General features: G+C 30.4%; 1 protein-coding gene across 5 annotated transcripts; it reads left to right on the top strand.

The window, feature by feature from the left end:
• The first annotated feature begins 2014 nt into the window (after positions 1 to 2014).
• On the top strand, positions 2015 to 17416 carry LOC100168394 (protein lingerer). Of its 5 annotated transcripts, none has more exons than XM_008185615.3 (19): positions 2015 to 2170; positions 3003 to 3205; positions 5012 to 5089; positions 5185 to 5289; positions 5377 to 5476; positions 5562 to 5717; positions 5778 to 6035; positions 8598 to 8812; positions 8888 to 9050; positions 9127 to 9641; positions 9906 to 10262; positions 12093 to 12231; positions 12393 to 12562; positions 12626 to 12796; positions 13825 to 13944; positions 16096 to 16356; positions 16446 to 16616; positions 16687 to 16716; positions 16808 to 17416. In XM_008185615.3, exons 2-19 carry the CDS (start codon positions 3071 to 3073, stop codon positions 16928 to 16930), a joined length of 3267 nt encoding a protein of 1088 aa, XP_008183837.1. In that variant the 5' UTR covers positions 2015 to 2170; positions 3003 to 3070; the 3' UTR covers positions 16931 to 17416. The 5 variants fall into 5 exon arrangements, with proteins under 5 accessions (XP_008183837.1, XP_001948656.2, XP_016660500.1 ...); XM_001948621.5 differs by having other exon boundaries at positions 5562 to 5723; XM_008185614.2 differs by lacking the exon at positions 2015 to 2170 and adding an exon at positions 2625 to 2745 and having other exon boundaries at positions 5562 to 5723.
• The last annotated feature ends 227 nt before the right edge of the window (positions 17417 to 17643 follow it).

Raw genomic sequence — 17643 nt, 5'->3', positions numbered from 1 at the left:
AAAATGCTAATTATAAACATTCAGTGAAAATTTCATGTATCTGGTTATTTGTTTTTGAGTTACACCAAAACCAGAATTGATTTCGTCGAAATCCGGATTTTGCTTGAAATTTCCCGTTTTCCTTAATTTTTATTTTATTTTTCCCGGTGCTTTTACAACTATTTTAATTTTAAATTTTGACCTTCTGAATGAACCAACTAGATTCACTTTCCCATCGATCGAGATACTGTTGAAGAAAATCGAAGCAGTTGTACTGCCCCCAGTGCGGGTTTACCCATAGGCCACCAAGGCACTGGCCTAGGGCGCAATATTTTTGGGGGCGCAATTTTTTAGTTTTTCATAATTTAATAATTCTATTTACCTAAATTTATATTTTATATTAATTTTCTTTCGTATACAACTTGCATGAAACTAGAGAATGGCTCACGTAGTCACGTCGCAGTAACGTTTTAATTTATAAGCTATAATAACCTTGCCGTTTGATTTTAATCCTGCGACGAGCGCGCTCCGCCACCGCTAGAGCTTCGACATCGACGAGGCAGTTGCCGGCGTTGCCTACGTTAATGCATGGGTGATGGTTACTGGTGTGCGGCGTAAACACGTACAATATTGTGAATGGTGCATGCGCAAAACGCCAGCCAAGGCGGTCAAATATACCGCCTCGAGCCGCCGAGTACGTTACTAGTTTACTACATTGTATATAGCCGCTCTACTAGCTAGGTGGGGGACAGCTCGCACAGTGCTTAGTGGAATGACCCACCTCACCCCGCACCCGGCACCACAATATTAGATTACTGAAATTAATTCTGGAAATCAGGTGTCTTGATAAAGTAATTAATAATAATAAATATCATGACGACGCGCGACGCTGGTACTGTCGCCCGTCTCCTGTATAGTGCATACTGCATACTGCTCAAAAATTTGATAATCGATTAAGATTATAGAGATTAGAGTGCTCAGATAAATCAAGGCGCAAAATGATTTAATTATTGTACAAGTGTACAAATGTATCAATGCAAATTGTATCAATATTTATTTGTTTAGTTGATATGTATAAATATAAAAATACCTAAATACAATTTTTATAGTTTTGTTTTAGTTCATGGGGCATTACTCCCCCCCCCCCATGGGAGCACGGCAATGTACGGGGCGCTAGTGTTGTAATGCCTAGGGGCGGAAAAATGGTAAGTCCGCCTCTGACTGCCCCAAATACGGCGATGACAGAAACAAAGAAAAAATTTTAAAAATTAAGAAAAACCCATCATCCACACATCGCTCCGATCAGAATTTAAAAAAAAAATGGTTACACTTATATTTTAGATTATTATACAAATTAATTTTATTAGTGGCTTAGACGACAGGGGGTGCCCGAGCACCCATAGCCCCCCCCCCTGAATCCGCGCCTGTATGTAGCGGTGTTAGTCGTCAGCACGGTTTAAGATATACTATATTAAGTATATCTTAAACCGTGGTCGTCAGGAGTCGGAGAATATTATGTCTATGGTCGGAGAGCCCGACACACAGCAGCCAGCGGCAACGGTACCTCTATCTGGCGCTGGGCGCGAGAACTACCCACAATGCTACAAAATCGAAATATTATATAATATTAATTTCATATTTTCGTCAAAACCACTCAAAACACGGTGTCCCGAACAATCGGATTCAGCCGTCTAATTGTCCTAGAGAGAAATAATACAGCAGAATAGTAAACACCGCGGGCGATGCTCCTTAACCCCGAGGAAAACCGGTATCCGGTGCACGAGAAGAGGCGTAGAGAAATGAAAAAACATTTGTCTTCCCCGAACACAATACAATATAATAATATTATTGTGGTGGTATCCGGGTCGCGGTAATAGCATGGCGGAAAGAGTACCGTCCGCGGGTAGCGTACTGGCGTCATCGTTTCTTCCATGACTCACCGCGTCTCTGTCGGCCCGACGGCCGGCCGGTTCAGTCCGTCTCGTTCTAGCCGGCGTATACACGCGCACCTTCACTGCGCACGGTGCATACGCACGCACACTCTTCTACTGGCACATAAACACACACACACACCAGTGTATTTTTATTTTATTATTTACATTTTGTGTACAAAAATAATGTTAGTCTGATACCGAGGTTAAATGCATCGATCGCGTTCCCGTGTTTAGTTTTAAATGTGTATTGTATTTTGGTAAGTACGTCTCAAAGCATATTATTTCATCTGACGACGGGCCCGGGAAATCGCTCGGCTTGTCGGTCGCGGCTTTGGCGGACGCCAGGCCGCAGGATTTCTGCCGATTTCTCGGTCGTCGGAATGGCGTCGTCCGTCATCTCTCCAGCGCGCCAGTCCCCACCACATGTTTCACGCGCGGAACGCCGTCGCGCAATGTCCGCGGCGCGCCGACCAATCCGTCGATGTGTGGTGGTGTTAACGCATCGGAAAAGTCCTATGGGCTTGCGATTTTCCGACCTTTCCCCAAATCTGAAAATTCCGTAATTATCGCGCCAAACCGCACATATGCTCCCTTAGCGTGTTTTTACTCCCTCTCTCCACCAACCCCCCGGCCTATGCCGTCGCCGCAACGCTCCTCACCGCCTCCACCACCACCACCACCACCACCACCATCACCACCACCACTACCCTTGTCATCGACGCCGCCGGTGTGTTTCACACGTATTTATATGAGAAAAGAATAATTTTGGACGTGTGTGACAAAGGGAGTCCGGTCGGTTTTTCACGTTTTTCGTTTTGTACGACACATACCTGTAATTATTTACATTATTGTTGTTGTTTTTAATACTGTTGTTATTATTGTTGTAATAGTCGTAGAGTTGATTCACTGCTTTACCTGTGTCATTATGTACATGTATATTTATTTTTTTATCGTTCTTTGTGAGGGGGTGCTTGCAGTGTTTGCCGTTTGAACAGTCATTCTTCAAACATACCGCTTATTTGCCAGTTTTACTCTTAACCTTGTAGTAATTGTGTCGATACTACTCAACTGTTTTATTTATGATTTCAGATTACCCTGTAAATACCGTTGTACATAAGGAATAGGTGAACCAGAAGCGAAAATATAAATACATTATAATGAGCAGCGTTAAAGGTGTTGTAAATCGCAACGCCAAGACGTCTGGTAAGAATAGCACTACCAACACAGCTTTACAGAATGCTGACACAAAAGATGCAGTACAAAACAAAACACACGAAAAAGAAAAATTGCAGGTAAATTTAATTTGTAGCATATGCCAGTATGGTGCCTTTGTCTGCACATTTTTAAACATTAAATTAATTTAAATTTAACTCTAATCAGTGTTGTAGACTTAAATGCATTAAAATTAGTGTTGTCAGTTAAACTTACTTATAAACTTATACCCATATCCTTAGTATTGTCTATACGACTATAGGTACCTTATAGTAATAATTGTTCAATTATGTTGGAATTTTAGAATTTAAAGCAATAATATTGAAGTTACAATTGGTTACCTTGTCCTATCTACAATTATATAAATTATTATGACTGGATTAATTATTGTACCCTTTTAGGATCTTAATTAATTATTGGATTAATTTGGTATATTAAAGTTGACATTCAAGTCCACCTTAAATATTTTAATATGGACATTTTATTATTTCTTATTTTATTGAATAATAAGGCCTTTAATGTAGGTATTAGTATTGGTATCTTGGTATTGAAAATAAAATAATAAATTTTACTTGCCACCTTAATTATTATACTTTTTTTTCTAATAAATATATTATCTGATACCTATTTAGGGAGGGTTCATAGGGTGTACTATATCAAAAAATGACTTCACGGGAATAATTCTTAGGCCTTGTAGAATTGTCAGATTTTGATGACTGAAAGAAAAAGACGAGGAAAAAGACTACCTATAGGCCGCATCAAACTCCAATTTTTTATTTTATTTAAAATAATGATATAGTTAATTTATAAAAAAAACGCTTAAAATTGTAAAATTTTTGAATTCATATCATAAAGTTTGATCTCTAAATTTGGTTGATTCTGCAGATCAGGAGCATTATTCCGGTAGAGTGCATTTATGTTTATAAAATTACAATGGCACTGGGCTCATTAATATAAACCTTAATATAGTATTAAATATATATAAATATAAAATATATTAGGTCTGTAGGTAATAATAGATCTAGCAATTGTTATACTAGGACCATTTTTACAAATTATTTATTTTATTACCTAGATTAATATTAATCACTATAATTTTTAAATTGCCATAGCGCTCATATCTTCCAAATCCGTTATCATGAAATTATTATTCTTAGGGCCAGTTGTACCATCTCGAATTAAAGTTAACCAAAGTTTAATTGGCCGAATTTGGCCGGTTATAAAATCTGTTATCAGCTGATTAAGCGTAAACGAAGTGTAACCGTTGACAGTACACAAAGTACACACTACTCGCTTAAATTTTGATTTTGATTTGCCGATGTATTCAGAAAAAATACATGCTAAATAATTTACAGTACAAAAGGGGGAGGGGATCTCACTTAAAAAATAGAAGATTATAACTCTATAATTAAAAATTTCAAATATCAGATTTTTAATAACTGCATTATTGGTGAAAAAATTGAAAAGAGCATGCTTGGTGAATCACTGTATCTATATACAAAAAGGAAAGAAAGTTATTTAAACTAAAAAATATTTATATTTTCATTAAACCCACCTACCTACAGTAGGTATAAATATTAAATATAGGTATAAATGTAAATGGATAGTCCCGAAATTTAAAATAACATGGAGTTAGGTATAGAAATAAAATTAACAAGTATCAATTGTGATAAAGTATAGGTACGTTTTTTCGATACATTGTTTTTTTTTCAATGGACTTTTAATTTAAACATCTGTTTAGGATCTGGCATTTAATATTTTTATTTTCTTAAAATTGTATTCCTAATTTTATTGTTTAGTAATATACATACATATCTTATAGAATAATGCTCTTATACTTGACACATTTAAATTTCTATTTTTTTGAACATACATTTTTATTTCAGCCAACAGCAGAGCAACTTAGGATTGCTAAAATTATTGATCTAAAGCCTGATGAAGAAATAAACAACAAAATAAAACAGGTGTGTTTGTTATTATTATTATTATTTTTAATAATAAAATAAATAGGTACATCAACTTATCAGGTATATAATATAAAATGTTTTATAATTTTTAGGTAATGCAAATAACTCAAAAAACAGAAGATGAAGTAGTTATCGCGCTCCATGATAATGCTTTAGATATTGCATTAACTATTGATGCACTTTTGGAAGGACCACAGGTATACTTGAGTTTAAATTATAAATTGTTAGTGTTGTATTTTCCTTAGATATCTTAATCAAACTTAAATTACTATATTTGTTGTTAGGAATCATGGTCAACCACAGGCAAGAAGAAAAAAAATCGAGCTAGTAGCGTAAACAAAAAAGAAAAAGACGATTTGATGAAAAATGGTGAAGCAGATGGAGGTAGTTATTAATATTGTTATTGTGAATTACATTTTATCAGTTTATTTATTGTTATATATATATAAATAATAATTTATTTAACTAGATGCTGAATGGGACGAAACCATTACACAAGCAGCTAGTATTACTGCTCAGAACAATGGTGGATTTAGTGAGAGACGAGGTCGTGGCCGTGGTGGCCGAGGAGGCTTTACTAATAGGCCTAGACCAACCGAAGGTGGTCAGCGATTTGGAGAGTCACGTAAATGTCAGTGTGATTTTCTCTTATTTTGAATACACTTATTTTATTCAATGTTTACAGGGAGAGAACGTGAGAATAAAGAAAATGAAAAGAATTTAGCTGAAGATGGTGCTAGTGGCGATAATCGTAACTTCCGTTCTGATAGCCGAGGATCAAGAAGAGGTATGAATGGACCACGTTATAATGGTCGTTCTAGAGGTACTCGCATGTTCCAAAACAGTGAACGTGGTAATTCAGGACCAGGTGGTGGCAACAATAGTGGATTTAGTCAACCAATTGACACATGGTTCAATCCTACTGCCAAAGAATCAAAGAAGGGTAATATAAATCAATTAAATAAAATGATGAAATTTGATACAAATTGATCAAGTTCATAAATCTTAACATTGCATGTTGTAGGTACTTTTACAAATTTAAAGAAGTAATTTTTTTTTGTAATTAGTGAGTGGCTCATTGTTTAATAGATTATGCCTTTAGACTAATTATATATTTAAATTTAATTTTTCCTTATATGGCTTAACAGTTTAAATTAAAGACTAAAATTAAACTATTAAATAAAATAAATATTTTAATTTCTATAATGGTTGTATATATGGCAATTCCAAAATCAATAACATTCTAATTACTAGAGATTATACTAATTTACTTATTGGTTATTTTTAACCTATTTTCCATCATTATACATATTTATAACACTGATAACATATTATGACTAATGTTATGATTAAATCTATTTATAATGTAAATATTAAGAGGATGTCAGCGCACTGTTCGTTTTCTCTCTTTTGCCCACGCGCAACATAGACAAAACGCATTTACGCAAAATAATTTTTTCTATGCGTTTACACGTTGGCCGCCGGCGGTCACACAATATGCATCATCAGTGCGCTAAGTATATTTTTCAGTGTCATTCCAAATTTGTATGTTCTAAATTGTTTAAATATGTCTGAAAAAAGTTTAAAAATATAAAAAAAACTTTAAAAATACATATATTACATCAAAAAATTTGTAATGATTCCTGCTACGCCACGGCACTTTTTTGGGTGCATTATTGTAGCGCCATGGAAAAGTTAATAATATAAAACCATATTAATTTATGACCGCCGGCGTTCATGTGGCGTGGTAGTAATGATCAACTGTGGACGCCGATGGTCACAAAAGCATACAATTTGAAATTTACAAATGACCGCCGGTGGCCACATGGCGGTCAACGTGTTAAGTAATCATAAAGTAAAGTCACCTATTACAAAAAAGATAGAGAATAATGTTTTTGAGGGAATTACATATCGATTTTATATTTTATTATTATTTGACTTTGTATTCCACTTTCGAAATAAATAAAAAAATGTTGTAAATTTAAATGATGTTTAAATTGTTTTGAGACAATATTTAGACAAATCGATATGTCATTCCCTCAAAAGTATTATTCTCTATCTTTTTTGTCATGGGTGACTTTACTCTAAGATTACTTAAACACATAGAAAAAATGATTTTGCGTAAATGCATTTTGTCTATGTTGCGTGTGAGCCAGAGAGAGAAAAAAATAGTGCGCTGATAGCCTCTTAAGTTCTTTATTAGGTACCCATATACATTTGTCTAAAAATACCATGATAAATATTATAAAATTATAAGATATATTTTTAAGTTGAATAACTTTTAATATTAAATTATCTGATATATATATTATAAGCATAAGATGATGATCAGCTTATATAATATTTATATAATTTAAAATCAATTACAAATAAGTATCTAAAATATAATTAACTGGGTTCGTGACTTTGAACTTTTGCATATTTTGACACAATCTGAAATTTTTTATGCTATTTTGGTACTATTATGTTTTATGTTAATACAGTCTTTTGAAACTAAAAAAATAGATATTTTTTGTTAATTTAATCAATTTCATTAATTTATATTTATATAATAATAATTTGTCATAAGAACACGAGATTGATGAGTTGCTGTTTAGCTATTTGGGTAATTCTGTCAATAATGAAGCCCCTCCCCCCAAGTGTTAATCTTGTTTCGCGTTATTCAACTAGATTACTCAATCACACGTATTTATATTTTCAGTAGTTCTTGATTTTAATAAAAATAATAATGTTATAATTTGTTTTTTTTATCAATATATTTTTCTGATTATTTCAACATTTTTAGTGCATATTCAACCTTTTGTATGAATGATTTAAGTGAATATTATTGTGCTTCTAATGGCTTTTATTTCAAGTTGACAAGTGACGTGTCCTGATTATTAAATTATTAATTAAAGTTAAATGGTATTAAATAAGGCGTTTAAAACATTTTTGTATCAAATAATGATCAGCAAAAAATTAGTAATAAAAATTGTATTCATTAACTATTTAGTAATAACTGAGGCAAAGATTTAAATGCAAATTTAATTTTTTCTAAATTCCCCAGAAACATAGCGTTCTAATTTTGGACATTTTAAAATATTAATTCTTTAACAGGATTAATGATTTCTAGAAAATCGAAATTATTTTCAAACAGTTTAATTTCAATTGTATTTAAGTTTTGGAATTCTAGTGGTGGTTTTTATAATATATCATAATATGTAATTTTCTATCAAAAAATCTGAGAATTTCTGATCAGTTAATATTCCTAGTATTTTCTGATTAAAATAAAAATTAACGTAGGGCCTTGAAACTTGGTGCCATAATGTGATTAAATAATATTTTCATAAAACTTGACTAATTTTAATATCATGAAGGCATGAACCTATTCATACCATTCTACAATACATGTTATTGACTTATAAGTTAGTAACTATAATATTCTTCTGATATTTAATCTTTTATATGATTGAGAAATTTCAATACTTATTTTAAACATTTTTTGATTTATCGATTTATTTATTAGAAAATTGGGGTACATTTCCATCACCTGAAGACTGGGACAACGAAGAGTACACTGGTTCGTTGGCTGACACTAAAGTATTTACTCCTAGTGGTGGTACTGAGAGTACTGTTAACAATGAAGTTGAAGTACCAAAACCAAATGAAAATGCATATTTAGAAGTAGAAGATTGGAATGATGCTGTGCAAGCACCGAATCAGCAAGCAGCAGCTTCTAATGTAATTATTTAAAAATATTTGTATTATTTATATTATATTTAAAATAAATTTATTATTTTTATAATAAAATACCAGAATGCAGCTTCTGAGAAACTTGCGGCGTCAATTGCCAACAGTAAAGCGTTAACACCTGAACAGTCCCAGTATTTGTCCTCATTAACTCAAGAGAGTCAACAAAAAAAGGTAGTAACACTACCACCACCAGCTGCTGTTACTACATACAATTCTCATCCTCCAGGTAAAAATATAAATAGTTGGATACTTCTTATTTTATAATCAAATTAAAAATATTAATATTCATTTTTGTGGTTTAGTGGAATTTGTATCTTCGCCTTTTGAAGAGAATTCAATGGGACCTGGGAAAAAACCAACATTACGTGCTCGCATACCCCCTCCTTCTAAGATACCATTAAGTGCTGTTGAAATGCCACCTGATGATTCTAGTGTCAATATCAACTTCTTAGATGTATCGTTTGGTGCCGTCGATCTCTCTGGTGATGTACCACAACTTTGTGATCCATCACAGGATCAAAATTCATTGCCACCTGTTGTTAAATATGATGACTCGGTTGCTCAGAAAGTAGATTCTGTCCTTACACAAACTGAATATTCAACAATTTCTAATCAAGCGTCAGTTCAAACTCAAAGATCACCTCAATTAAATCAAGCGCCTCAGCCATCAACTAAAATTGGGCCGCCTCCTGGTGTTCCTCCTCCTGCTGATTATTTAACTAAACAGAACGCTGCAGTTGCTAATCCTTACCAAAATATTAATACTGGACAACCAACATCAATGTATAATTCTTCAGTTTATTCTAATAATCCTCAAGTATGTATCTAAATCTTTTTTAAAACTTAGTTTTTGGTTCCCTGTATTATTTGTTTTTGTTGATATTTTTTTAAACATCAAAACTTACTAAATTATAAATAGCTGATTGCAGCACATAGCAATAAAAATATCTAAGCAAAAACTTATAACATAGGAAAATATTATAAAATGGTGATTTTGAAAACCTGTTAGTAGAACTTAAAAATAATCAAAATTACACTTTTAATTTTTGTAAAAATATAATGATTAAAACAATTTTTTTAGGGTTTATCCAGTCATACAAGTTTGTATGGTACAACTGCATCCAACATTGGTGTAAATAGTACAAATCCCCACATTCCTCAATTGTCTCAGTCTAATCATTCAATTTTAAATGCTAATTACCCTCAAACAGCAGCACAACCTCAGTTCCCTTCTTATTCATACCCAAATCCTCACTCATATCAGGCATCTGGAATTTCCTATCCTCCTATTGTTTCAGCTGCCAATTTAGCATCAATGTATACCCCATCAACTTACTCCAATTATATACACCAAAATTTACATCAAACTGGGAATACAAATTTGTCTAAATCAACTGTTTCGTTGACTTCAACTACTAATTCTACTAAAGATAGTCTGGTAAGTAAAATTCAATATAAAACAATATTGAAACAAAAAAATGTATTTTTAATTATATTTTTCTAAAATCTTTAATATATCTAATAATAATTTAATTATTTTTGAACATCTTGTTGATTAGTTGCAAGTAGGTATTTAAAGTGGAGTGGAGTGACCCAAATAATGTTGGCCCACCCCTGCTCATTTAAACTTATAATACTTAAACCTTGGTTCAGAAAGATGCTTTAAACAATAAATATATATGAATTACAAGAGGTTACTAAAGTCTAAAATACTAACAAGTAACTTTTAAATTTAACTCTTCTTCTCGTGTCTGGTTTTTCACAATTATATTATATCCATCCAGTAAGCTGTTAATTTTATAGCACTGTCATTAATATTGTCCACTTCTTTGCCACACGTCCCATCAAAATTAGGGCATGTATGTTAATCGTAGTATTGTACTCTTCCACATTCACACTTATCCTTATTCCTGATCATCCCCATTTGAACAACATTTTTCACATTTGTCCGCATCCCACTTAAATTTGGTTAATAAATTGTTATCCAAAGGTTTCAAGGGAGGGTTTTCTTCTATGTAATTCTTCTGGTTCTATTGCTACAGTGTTATTTTTGTTACTTTCCCTTATGTTTTGTATCTCCGTTACTTTACTCTTTTCTGGTCTACTTCTCCTTCAAATACCCTACTTGTTTTTAAAAAAACTTTTTAAATTCATCAAACTTTTACTGGTGTTATGAACTTAAGTTGTGCATTGAGTGTCTATGGTATATTTGCACTTTATTTTATTCGATGTCTATTGCAACATCACGTCTAATTTGGGCCACTGAGAATATATAAATTTCCTCTTTTGGTAGGCTTAAGGCTTTTTCAACGATACATTTTTGAATATCAGTGTTGTTTTGTTTTGTTTTGTGCGATATTGAATTTTTTTAACTAACAAGTGACAACATTTTTAGTACATGTAAAATAACTTTCTATTTTATAGTTTTTCAATTATTTTACAATGAACAGTCGCATTTAATAAATCGGTGGCGACTACTTTTAAAAAAAAAAAATCGATGCTACTGTCGATTAATCAAAACAATTAAAAGTCCCTAAGTCTAAGTATACGTTTTCTTGAAATTCCTACCTTCTTCTCCATCTCCCACTTTAAAATCAAGATTAGCTTTGGATCATGTAAATGCATTAAATTGGTAGCACTAGCCTATCTCTACACTTCCTCAATTTTATCTGTGTGTATGAAGCTATCTAATGATAAGTTTGCTTGTTTGGCTACCCATTTATAAATACTCTGACTTAATGAGTCTAGTGATGAATATAAAACGTAAACAAATCTAGATTATACAAACAATTATGTAGGTATAATATCTACAATTCTACATTATAATTTATAGGTATGCTAATGCTGCTTTACCCTTTTAAACTACTATTATAGTTGATTGTATGATTTCTGCATAAGTTTAGGTATGGAAATAATATAATGCAGATTAAAAAAATTGTATCAGTCAATTATCAATTATTTGTTTAATTAATAATTTACAAACAAAATTTGTATCTTAGTTTTCATCTAGTGTCTCAATTAAAAAAATTAACTAAATATACCATAAGAAAAAGTATTTAAATACAAGATAGAATTAACCAACATCAAGATGTAAAAGATACATCTTAAAATAATTTACTAGTTGTTCAAAATTTGATTTTTACATATAAAAATTCTCAGTAAATTTAAAATGTTGTTTTGTCTCTTAAAATATTTTTTTTTTAAAACTTAAAAACTTGCTGATAAAATAAGTGTTTCTCATCTTGAGTAAAACATTTTCTTTTTTAAGTATGACCAGTCTCAACCTTCAAATAACTCATTGACATCAAGTGCTAGTAATCCAAATGGAAATAATATAAGTGGTTCAACGTCAAGCATTGGACTCGCACAGAGTACTTTATTGACTTCAAAAACGACTACACCAACAAGTAAGAATTTAATTTATATACATTTTTTCTATTTGCTCGAGGGATTCCTTAGGTTAAGTTATTTAAGAAAATCTTATAAAAAAATTTCAAGAATTACATTTATTATACTTGAATTTTTATTATAAATTTAAAATAAATTACATTGTTTTAAATTATTTTAGCAAATAAAAGTGGTGTACTATCAGGAATGCCTCCTGGTGTTGCTCCACTTGTTGGTGCTCAGTATATATTAAGCCAACAGGGTATTCCCGGATACTATCACCAATCTCATCCTGTAATGTATAGCGAGGAACATTTACAAATGGTACAATCAAGGTTACCTCATCATATGGTAAAATATATAACAATTTAGAAATGAACTAAAAATTATGTAATATTATATAACTAATTTCAGACTAACTTTTATTCGCCCGATCCAATGTATCCTAGTGTATCATCAAGTCTGACTGGAAGAGAAACTGCTGGAACCGGTATTTCAAATGTTGCAGGTTATTCATCACTAACAGATTCAAGATATGCACGTACAGATAATGCTTCACCAGTTTCATCTACTCTATCTCAGCAGGTAATATATTTATTCATTGATTGCCAAACACAATATATTATTTTATTGGGCACAACAGGTGAAGTTCCGTGTATATTGCATAGAGTGGAAAATACAGTCTGATACAATTTACTCCCACCATTATAGTGTATGCACCTTAATTCTAAAATTCGGTTTGCTTGACAAGTACTCATCATAACAGTGCTAACAGTGTTTTTTTAAAAAAAATATTTTTATATACATATAAATATAATAAATCCAGGATGGTATGGGTTGCAACATTTATTTAATTAGAGTATTTAATGATTGAATAATTTTTTATTACATAAAATCAATTTCAAAAAAAGGTGGACAAGTAGGTACCTCTCTACTGAACATAAGTTGTTAAACATGTCTTTGTAATGGGTGTGTTATATTTGAGTTCAATAATAAATCATTGTATATGAAAAGTTCTGAGTAGAGCGTTATGTCATACTTGTATAAATAGTCAAATTTAATTGTTACACAATATTTTATATTAAAATTTAATATCTCATAATTAGATATACCTAGCGTGACTTTCCGGTGAACTCTTTATTTTTGATAGAGAAAAGCTTGTTGGGAACCTTCTATTTTAATTTCTAATGTTAGCTATGAAAAGAAAACCTTTTATAATAAACTCTAACTGAAAAATAATTGAAAAAATGATCATGGCTATAAATAGCTCAAAAAGAGTCAAATTATTTGAAAATGTTACCATGTGTAGAAAGTGCTAATATAAATATTTAATGAACTTTTCATGAGTCTTATGAGAGACAATATTCAATAAATTATCTAGTAATTTATTTGCTATGTTTATTAAATTTATAAGCCATCAAAATTAACTAAGCAATTACTGCTGCTAATGGTATGTGAAATGAATTGGTGCGTTTGATGTAAATTATATAAACTATAAAATGCTATAATATAGCATATTATGCCTATATAACATCACATTTGTTTCATTCCTATTATTATTATTATTAATAAAATGAAATTGTTTCACATAATACATTTGAATTTATCTTTAGACGGGAACTTTGGCTCATCAGCAAACTTTGTTGAATCCACCTATTACTCCCAGTTACACATATTATTATGGGCAATCGGTCATACCTGCTAATCCGTTCCAGTATGGTACAATGTACCCGGTAAGTTAATTAATCTATATTCATAATGCATTTTTTTATTTATAAACTTAATTTTTAAGATCACAGAACTATTTTGCTTCCTTAAATCATAAATAATAAAATTATAATTATTAACAATGCTGTTAATGTACTTATTTGTTATAATTATGTTAAAAACAAAAATGTATTTAAATAATAACTTTGTTGTTATTTTTAGATTCTTTGATTTAAATTGCTTACCATATGGATATTTGTTTCAATATTATATTTGTATTATAATTCACTTAAAATATTGTAACTCAATTTATTTAGCATCTGAAGTAATGAATTAGGAATTACTTAATACCTATAAAATTTAGTAACATAATATGTAAATATGGAGTTATGTTAGTATGTTAGTTTTAACTAATTTGACGACTAAACATAATATCTAAGTTGGTTGGTTGATACTGGGGCTGTTACATTTATTCATTTGTACTTCAATAATCCTTGAAAATACTAATATTGTGTATTGATAAAAAACAAAAATTTAACTATAAATCTATAATCGAAATACTTAAACAAATATTTGAAAAAAAACTAATTTTTATTAATTGGTAGGGTCCTGTTGATATTTTACGTTCTTTGAATTGTAAAATTTATATTTTTATAATCCTCAAAATGCATGGTAGTAATTGGGTGTTTCAAAAAATAGTGTATAATTTATATGGAGTATCTATTGAATATTTTTATATTAATCTTGATATCTGAAAATCTACAGGTAACAAAAATAACTCCTTCATTTATGAATTTATTTTTACTATTTTTTTTTTGTTAATTTAATATTTTAAATACATTTTTATTACTTTTTAAATATTAATGTAATTTATTTTAAAATATCTTGTAACAATTATTTAAACATTTGGTTATTTGTGTCTTTATTTCTAACATTTAAAACTAAAAAAAAATATTTTATACAAACAACTAGTCTTAATTTCTTTTTTATAATAAATTAAAAAATCTTTTTTAACTGGTTGAGTGGTCCTAAGGATCTCATAAAATGTGAAATATTCCAACTCAATTTTATGTGTATTATCAATATATCATTTTTACCTCAGTAAGGCATTTGGAATGAATCTGAACAATTTCAAATTTCTCGAGTTATTCGTCTTAGGTTTACAAAAACTGATTCTACTACTCATTGGTGCTTATTTTTTTTCATTATAAAAAAATTATTATTTCAATTTAAACATAAAATTATATTAATATTTACAATTTAAAATGTAATTTTTTTTATACTTTGCAGAAATTATTTTTATTATTTTTTAGTTAATTATTCTTGTGACAAAATTAATAGAGTTTAAAACTTTAAAACATATTAATGTATCTTTTATGTTTAATATAAGAAGGAACCTCGACAGCCTGCTTCTGTACAGGCGGCTGGTGAGCATCATATACCATCTGACTTAATGCCATTTGACAGTCTGACAATAACTCATTGTCAAAGAGTTTCCTTCTCATATTGAACTATCGAGTATTAATATACTATAAATTATATATATATTATTAATTATCATATACTATTCACTTACCAAATAAGAAATGATTAACTTAATATATTTATTAACACATTTTAAGGTTCAATTCTAAGAAACAGATTTAAGATGTAAATAAGGGTGTGTATTTGAAATCACCACTTTAATTTTATTGCAACTTCGGTTCTTAAGCATATTTCTGTATGATTTTTTCTTTTTTTCTTTTTGTTAGATCTATTGCTACACAACGGACGAACAAAATACTTGATGAATGTTTAATCATCCAAATCACCTTATCCAGTTTCAACTTATTTTGACATCCTTTTCCTTAGTATTAGTTGTAAAAAATTGAATAAAAAATTTCTCAGGATTTGGGGGAGCAAACATTTTGTTTATTCCTTTTTCGTAAAAACTAAAAACAGTAATAAGTGTATATATACATAAACAATATTGCATATAATTTTTTATATACATATTATATAGTATATTTATATTTATGCATCAATATATAATTTTTTTTCTTTTTGGGTTATTAATTCAAAAAAAAAAAAATGATAATATCAGTATAAAACTCTTATGAATGTTTATTTTAATATATAAAATAAATAAATAATAAAATGAAACACTGAAAAAACACACCGACGCGGTTCGTTATCAGATGGCGCCAGCTGCAAGTGCAACGAGTCATGGCACAGGAGCTACAAACACAATGTCCGGGTACAATAAGACTGCAGCTGCACCTGCTGGTTATAACAATGTTTATGAGACTCTGGGATCGTCTTCAGTCACTGGTTCAAGCAATGACTATGGAAGTTCAAGCAAAGTGGGAGTGTCCGGTCAACAGACATCTCAAGCTCAGGGCAAGACAAATTCGTCTGATCTCGCGGCTATGTATTCCAGCAAATCGACATTAAATAAGGTTAGTGTGATTATATAATAATTATAATATATATGATCAAATTAAATACATAAAAGACTAGTCAAAGCTAATCAATTTTTTTTATTTAGCCTTATGATAAACAACAACAATCATTTCAGTCTCCACCACCGTTTTCTGTAACTTTAAATAATGGTGGTGTTGGCGGTCATCATAGTGCGGGTAGTTATGCTCCAGTATTCATTTCTCCTCTGCCCCCTGGCAACCCACAGCCTCATCATATCGCACCTTTGCACCATCAGGTTTGAATTAAAAATATTTCTGTTCATTCATAGTTTGTTTTAATATAAAATTTATATTTGTTAATATTAGATTGATATGAGAGTTCAGAACAGGCAAGGGGTAAGCAAAAAAATATGTTATATAATATAATATAATATAACACATTATGGTGTTTATTATTTATTGTTGATTTGATTTTGTATGATTTCAGCAAGAACTCAGCAATGGAACAGGCAATATGAGTCGTAATCAATCCGTAAATCCTACAGCCAGCAAGGTGAATGTTAAACAGAACTATAGCCAAGGAGCTACTCCCTATTGGAACTCCAACTGACTTAATGTCATGTCTGCATTTACACTTTGACGACCTGTCTTTAGTCGTTAATGAGCATTACCCATTGGGAGAATGGTGATCATACAGACGTATCATTTTCTCCTTTTAAGCCCTTAAATCCTTTGTTTATTCAATAGTATCAGATATCATTTTTTTTTTCTGAGTAATGTTTTATTTTGATCATAAATATCAAGTGTAATAATTTATTATTTTGAGTTAAATATTTTTTTTTTTATGTTTATTTTATACAAAACGAAAAATGTATTATACGCTCCCCCTCCCCACCTAAAATAATTTTTTTTTACAATTTTTTTTATGTTTAATTAAACAAAAATGTAATAATATTATATGGGAAAAATGATTATGTTTTTAATATGATTATTTACATCTATATATCTTTTCTTAATTGTAACCCATGGGTGGATAAATAATCATCTGTCTATATGTAGTTAGTACCTTCATTAAAATATATGTATTAAAAATGAACCTTATAGTATATTTTTTAATTGGATATAGAATCTTGAAAAATATTTATTCTGCAGTTTTGCAAATGAACATGCATTTGAAAAATCTAGTATAATATGTATTGTTTCGTAGTAAAACAAAATTTAAAAGGACACTAATGGCCAGAACTGTCGTTAATAAAATAAAAAAAAATACTTAAAATAAGTAGCAAACAATTTTAATCATTAAAATGTATGATCTTATTACAA

Source organism: Acyrthosiphon pisum, chromosome A2 (genome assembly GCF_005508785.2).
Source record: "Acyrthosiphon pisum isolate AL4f chromosome A2, pea_aphid_22Mar2018_4r6ur, whole genome shotgun sequence".
In the NCBI taxonomy this organism is placed as follows: Eukaryota; Metazoa; Arthropoda; class Insecta; order Hemiptera; family Aphididae; genus Acyrthosiphon; species Acyrthosiphon pisum.
Note: the sequence above shows the minus strand (reverse complement) of the source record. Positions and strands in the feature narration are given on the sequence as shown.

What these genes read in the sequence shown, in the direction of transcription:
- LOC100168394 (XM_001948621.5), top strand. Translation starts at nt 3,071, where the DNA reads ATGAGCAGCGTTAAAGGTGTTGTAAATCGCAACGCCAAGACGTCTGGT. An exon ending in TAAACAACAAAATAAAACAG is followed by an intron (nt 5,090 to 5,184) that starts GTGTGTTTGTTA and finishes TATAATTTTTAG; the next exon opens with GTAATGCAAATAACTCAAAA. An exon ending in CAAGGTTACCTCATCATATG is followed by an intron (nt 12,563 to 12,625) that starts GTAAAATATATA and finishes AACTAATTTCAG; the next exon opens with ACTAACTTTTATTCGCCCGA.